Genomic DNA, 7126 nt, shown 5'->3' on the forward strand with positions numbered 1-7126 from the left:
TCTATTCTCCTATGATATATGCACCCAGTCTTTATAAGTCTGGGAATGTGAGTGTGTCTCAGTTTGATTTTTATGTCAGTGTATCTGTTATCCAGCAATTGTTCCATGATTGTGTATATACTGTGTGTATGTCAATATTTAGAAAAAATTACTTAAAGTCTTTCATTTATATGCATCTTTGAAGGTTTGCAGTTGTAGTATTTGGAGGAGATGGTGTTCATGACAAACCTCGCAGCATTGTTATCAATGGCAATGTCTTCACAGATCATCATTTCCTTCCTCAATACTTCGAGAACATTCCAGCAGGTGAGTTCACGCAAAAATAGAAAGGAAGAAATTTATGCATATAGATGGCTGTCTTTGGGTTGTAGCACCATGTAGTCTGTTACAAGTTTACAGCCCAGAAGACAGCCATCTTCATACTCACCACCATGAAGACCTCAAGTCCTACTTAGTGATATACATTATTTCCATAATTCAGTGTATCTAAGAGTATTTCAAATACAGGGCCTTCTCAATATTACAAACCTGAAAGAACTTGTAAAAAATATAAAATAATCAAATTATAGGAAGGGTCTCTTGTTCGTCTCGTCCCAGGCCTCAACACATTTTTGTAAATTTTACATCACTTGCATGTAAAGAGGCAGAGAACCTGGTGGTAGAGTATGACTTGTTCAAAAGTTAGCCATATCTCAAGTCAGGGATCATGAACATTTTGGCAGTTGCGTACATACATTGTACTTGATTGTGATTTCTGACTATATTTTTTTTATTTAGGTAATGGAAGTGCAGATATTTTTGGAGCAATCCGTTACGCTGCCAAACTACTGTTCAGACCAGGAGTCTCCAAGACTTTTATTTTGTTGCCATGCACAAACTGTGATCCAGCTAATACTACTGTAAGTTTCAAACAAGTGATTGGCTCTGGGAGCTTCTCTAGTTACAAAGTCTCAAAATACAGGAAAAGTTTAAATATCATCTGCAGGGTTTATTTAGTGGCAGATGTCGTGAGATAACAGGTTTGGTAAACTTGTAAGGGTTTGGGAGGAAGCAGTTAATGTACTGCTTAGCGTTCACCTTGGACTGAGGAAAAGTACAAAATAACTCAGGATAGTCAGTGTATTCAGACATGCTATCTTCTGAATACAAGTCAGGAACATTACTGCTTCAACTGTATTACTCAGTGGAGAGCTTAAAACTCCAGAACAAGGCTTGCCTCCTGGTATAGTATACCAGGAAGGTGTGCTTTACTGAATATTCATCTCACTTCAGACCCAAGAGTACACTGTTTCTTACATCCAGGACGAGTACTGGGCATTCAGTTGAAAGAGAGAGAGGTCCTGTTTGCTTATTTATACTACTGTTTGAGGCTTGTAAGTAAAAAGATTGGTTTCAAATGAGGGTACAAGATGTATGATCTAAAGATTTTATGGCATCTAAGTATAATGAATTCTTCTCAGTCTGACAGCTGTGTCAGGTAGTTGAAAGGAGAAAACACCAACGTTTTGAGAACCGTCTTCATCCTCATCCTCAGGGTATTGAACTTCAATACACTGAGGACAAGAACGAAGGTGGTTCTCAAAACGTTGGTATTTTCTCCATTCAACCACCTGACACGGCTGGTAGCCCGAGAAGAATTCATTGTAGAATGCACAAGGTATTAGACCATTTCTTTCACATATGCACTTTCCTCCTTTTTCAATCCTTTATTTACTTCAGGCCATAGTCATTTCCGTGGAAACACACAAAATTATCTTGAAAACATAAGACCATTTGTTTTTACTTACAGGTTGACTACACAGTCTTGCATCAAGTTCTTCTGGAGAATGGCATCACCCTTCATATTCTGATGAATAATGAATTCAAATTTGGAAAGGACAGAGTGAATAAAATTTTTTATGGTAAGTCACTATATCCATTATAACAATGAATTTGGCATATTGTTTCATGACATTGCCAATGGAAATAATATGGTTCAGACAGACGGAGCGTTGGAATAACCTACCAACTTTACATCAGATACCTATATTTATTATAAAATTGCATGTTAAGGATACAATTTGTTTTTCTCAATAACACCATAACTATATATTGCTTACATATTAAGCAAATAAAAAATTATTAACTTTTTTTAAAACTCAAAATATGTGATGTGTCAAATAGTTTGTGCGACTCAGAGCACTTTAATTATGAAGCTGATATCCACACTGCTTTAACCTTTATCATCATTGCGTCATGGCTAACATGCAGTCTGTTAGCTAATAATACTACTAAACTGTTGACCCTGGAGTTAAAATTTTGCTAGCAGCCCCATAGTACAGGGATTTAAATCCCCTGTCTGCCACCTATAATGTGGATGGGCTTCTTGGGGAGGTCCGTGAAGGAGGCTGTCATGCAGTATTATATGCAGACAATATCATAGTTCTAATCAACAATCTCAGAAGTAGACTGATAGAGTTATGGTGTGATAGGACAAGTTTGTCCATCAACCAAAGGAAAATGGTAATATACCTTTTACCAAAAAAATTGCTTTGAAGGGTGTAAAGGAAGTGACTGTCTTTGGTAAAGCCATAGAGCCGTCCACAGAAGTCGGCTACCTCTGACTGACATGGGGTACACAGCTGGACCTGCAGAGGCACTGTCGGGAAGACATGGGGACTGAAACCAAGGGTAATACAGTGGTTGTACCGTGGTGGTCAGAGCCATGGTCTGTGGTTCAGGGTGAAATGTAAGACTAGTCAGGTGCAATGAGAATGGTTCCTGAAGACAGTAGAGCTGGTGGGATGTATGACCACAGCATGAAGTAGAGATTTAGCTTCAGCCTAGGGTAATGCACCTTGTTATATGCTATTAAGGCATGATGAAGTCTGAAGTTTTATGATGTTTGTGAATTATAATCTGTGGAAGTGTTATTTTGGACTTTGTCCATTGTCTGTATTTCAATAAAATTACATTGTTTCACAAAATGAATTAAGATGACCTTCATTGATGATGAAACTGTACCATTTAAGCCATACTTGACAACTTATTTCTGTATCTCTCTTTTCCATGTTCTTCATTTTAGGTATGGATGGGTTAACTGCATATACAAAGAAGCATGTGAAAATGAAAACAGTGGTGGGATCCACTGAACTCCGAAGACAAGTTAAACTTCCCAAAGTTGCATTGGGATACTGCACACCACTCGCACTGGAAACAAATGGTAAATAAGAGTCTGTCAAGAATTAATCCACCAGAAAGTAATACAGCAATAACATTTGTTTAGAAACATAAATCTCTTTGAATCTGAAACTTCCAGCTGCATGCATCCATGCATATATGCATACAGGTTATTAGTGCCAGTGTATGAATTATACTTGATGGGTCTGCATATAAAATGTTGACTTGGGAGCTTGGAATCTTCATTGAAATTTTCATGTTTTCTTGTCAAGTTTTATAGGCCAGGTAAGTTACATTGAATTTGGCCATAAGCACTTTGCAATTCACTGTTGATATTCCTAATTTCTGAACTTGATACAGTATCATTATATCAGCTGGGCTCAGTCAGTTTTAAGTATTCACTTCTTGTGACAACTAGAGGAGATTACAAAATGAATTTTGGAACTTTGTAGTGTTATGTTTGATTCTTCCTTCAGTAAGAAATATCTCCTTACTAAATGCATTTCATATTTAAGAAGAACAGGACACGCTTTAAAAATCTGATGCAAAAGCAGGTTTCGATAGAACACGTCTGGTTATGAGCAGTACTTTGTGGTTTGCCTGTTTTTTGGTCATATAGCACAAAATAAATAACTTCTGCTGAATGTGATGCACAAATCAGTGCCATTATCACAATTTTGTGATTCTTGAGAAATTGTAAATAAAACGTAGATATATGTAAATAAAATACTAAAATCAGTTTTTACATGACATTGTATTCCTCTGGACTTCGTCTTTAGGGGATACATAAAAGAAATTGTTTACAGGGATCCGCTGACTGACATGGAAGACCTGACAGCAGAGTTTCATGCTGCTGTGGCAACCATTGATTCTGACATGTTAAAACATGTGCAAGATAGTATTCCATGATGTGCAGTTGTCAGCGACTGCATAGTGGACACTTTGAACACTTAATTGTAACTGCCTTCCTCTTAGTTATGTACCTGGTGTGTTCTGTATCAGCAAGCATTGTACACTTCTTCAGTGTTTGTGCTGACATGTGTGAACTGCATTCGTCTTATTACGCTATTCTTTTTTATTAACTCACTTGTTTGTGAGTGTCACCTATAGTTATGTTGTAGTTATTCAATCCTCTGTGCTGCCTCTGTCTCCCACTATCATGACAAATTCCTTTGTTATTTATGACTCTTGCCCAATTTAACAGTTCCTTCTTACCATATCTTGGGAACGATTCCTTCTAGAGAATTCTTTATTTTACATTTTCATTTTGTTTTTGGGGTTTTACAAGTTATTGTTATGTGCCACTTTTCCATTTTTAGGTTACAGACTTTTTAACAGTATCACTGTTCTTTTATGTTTCAGGTACTGTCTTCACAGCAAGAAAACTTGAATCAGACAAGAAAAATGTTGTGAAGAAGTTTGCAACTGTGTTTGCAAAGAGAGTCGCCCAGTCTGCTCGGCCCTCGTCTTGTCAGACTTGTGAGTGTACGGCCGATAACAACGGAATGAGTTACATGGAGTGCTTTCCATGTGAATATCCATCTCCAGTCACAATTGACTATGTAAGTCTGGGTAATATATTTTAGTAGTTAGTTATTTATGAGTTATGTGAATATTCACATATTTATGAGTTGTGTGTCAGTAATGTTATGACATTGTTAAGTTCAGTGGCTCAGTTTTATCTGAGATATAGCACAAGAAAGTATCAATATTCCAAGGTTATGAGCAAGGACATTGAACATTCAGAGAAAAAATAATGTGGAATCACACACATAACCTTCAAACATATTTTATTTAATTTTAAAATGTGAACATTGTTTTAAGAATGTCTTCATAATATGATGAATTACTACAGAAGTATTTAAAAACTTGCATAATACACAGATCCAATGGATGCTTCTGACATCACAGGCAATTCTGCATGAACTGCAAAGAATTTGTAACACAGATGAATAATTAAACCTAGAAGATAAGTTGATACTGAACATTGTCATCTTCTGTGGCAGAAAAATTTGTTCATTAAAATATTTCTCAGGCTATGGATATATTCTGTGCCTGTATATGTGTTACTGATCACTGATAGATATGTCTGTTTTACATTAGGGAAGAGTTAAAAGAAAAAATATTCTTACATTTTCTCTTTTATTCCCTAGGATTTCACTGAAGATGGGGCATTTCAACTGACAAGGGATGATGGTGACATGCATTATGATGACTCAGAAGATGATGTGGAAGATTTATAAAGAGATATAGATTATAAACAGAACATTTCATAGTGGCTGATGGCATGAGTTATAGTTAAGTTATTTGCAAAGCATTTAAACATTTCTGAAATATAAATTATGCATACATTGGACTCTTCCTGAACTGACTCTCTCTTAACCATTTCTTTCCATTAGCTAAATTCCTTCTTTCTTGAGAGTGGAAATAGGAATTTCAGAGATAATATGAATCGTGAATAATGCTGATGAAACAGACAGAAGATCGTGAGGATTCTGATGAAACAAACAGTTTGGTTACCGAAAGAAGGTGAACTATGCAGCCATCTATGAATCATTGCACTTTTCTAGCAGAAAAATTTATTGAACCAATTTACTTTTGAGAAGTGATGACAAGACTTCTGTAAGAATTTCATATAAGAAAAGCTGACCGATTCTTAGGTTGTTTTGATAAATTAAGCTACATTTATTGCTGTGCATAAACATTATGAGTGAAGTGTATCTGTAATTATACATTCAGTTACGATTTTTCACTATGTGCATTTCTGTTCTGTTATTTTAGTTAGTGTTTCTCTAAGCAGGAAACATGCCTCCAGATAAACTAACTAGTCAGTTAACCATCTCTCCTCAGTCCAGTGTAAGTCTCTGGATTTAAATACCACTTTAATTTGTGTTAATGTTTGTATATGTTACATTTTCAAGTGGTGACTACAATTTATAATCAATATCATGCAACAAATATTAGGTTTAGAAAATAAGTTCTGTAATCCATTCTGAAGATATTTAAATGAATTTGTATGGTTTTATGCTTTCAGAATTGAAAAGTGAAAGAAAATCTGAAATTTTATATACATTTTAATACAGTATTTTGTATTGAATGTGCCTGTTGGTAACTTTCAAATACAATATTCCAGTGGTAATCTGTTTCTCATTGGTGGCCATTTAATATTCATTGTAATTTACATTTCATTGCATTCCTTATAACACTAACACCATGAGTCTGTCATATATTTCAAAGTTATGAAAAGGAACAGGGTTGTTCAATGTTAAAATTAATTAAATGTGATGCTCAGATGACTGATGTAATCTGTATTTCAACAGCCACTACCTTCACAAAGATGACTTTCTCATATATCAGATGACATATATTAATTTCTGTTTGCCTTATCCTGAGCTGCCACAGATTTACTTTCTGTTCTCCCTCACTGTCTCCAAACTTCAGCCATTGGTATGGCTGTTCCTTATCCACCAGTTTTTCCTCTAAGCTATGTGGAAACTGACCATGCATCCTTATTTCTTACCATTTGCTTTTTATATTCTGAACTGTTATGTCTTTTTATTTGCTTTGTTTCACTTTTAAAAGATTTCTTAAATTTGTTAACTGTTTGTAGCAATGCTGCATCTGTGTTATGTAGGTGTGACCTTACAGTTTGTAGCAGTGGATATTCTTTATTTTCTACATATTTTGCCAATGTAATAATTTCTGCTTTGTAGGCTGCTTCACCTACATCAGTTCTCTTCCTCCCTCTTTTCTGGTCACACATAAGCGATGAATGTATGCTGATGGGTGATGCTGTCTATGAATGATTAGTATTTGGATTGTTTTTATATTTTTTATATTTCTTCTTGGTGCCAGTTAATAATTCTGAAATCATATCTTAGCACTGTTACTGCCAGTGATGAAACTATTTATATTTTGCACACAGCTCAGTGTTCAAAATCATCCTCGGCCTCCTTACATACTCATT

The 7126-nt window shown here is 35.4% G+C and overlaps 1 protein-coding gene across 2 annotated transcripts in view; it reads left to right on the forward strand.

Annotated features, from left to right (window-relative positions):
* Apoltp (Apolipoprotein lipid transfer particle) overlaps positions 1-6455 on the forward strand; it is a 67107-nt gene extending 60652 nt beyond the window's left edge. For both annotated transcript variants that reach the window (XM_022066811.2, XM_087343765.1), the window contains 6 exons: positions 185-306; positions 778-899; positions 1790-1901; positions 3065-3202; positions 4522-4721; positions 5313-6455. In XM_022066811.2, coding sequence (XP_021922503.2) covers positions 185-306; positions 778-899; positions 1790-1901; positions 3065-3202; positions 4522-4721; positions 5313-5402 — 784 coding nt within the window. In that variant the 3' untranslated portion in view covers positions 5403-6455. The remainder of the gene's footprint in view (positions 1-184; positions 307-777; positions 900-1789; positions 1902-3064; positions 3203-4521; positions 4722-5312) is intronic.
* The last annotated feature ends 671 nt before the right edge of the window (positions 6456-7126 follow it).

This window comes from Zootermopsis nevadensis, unplaced genomic scaffold (genome assembly GCF_977971745.1).
Source record: "Zootermopsis nevadensis isolate Lab colony 2312 unplaced genomic scaffold, Znev_1.0 Znev_ptg000006l, whole genome shotgun sequence".
Lineage (NCBI taxonomy): Eukaryota > Metazoa > Arthropoda > Insecta > Blattodea > Termopsidae > Zootermopsis > Zootermopsis nevadensis.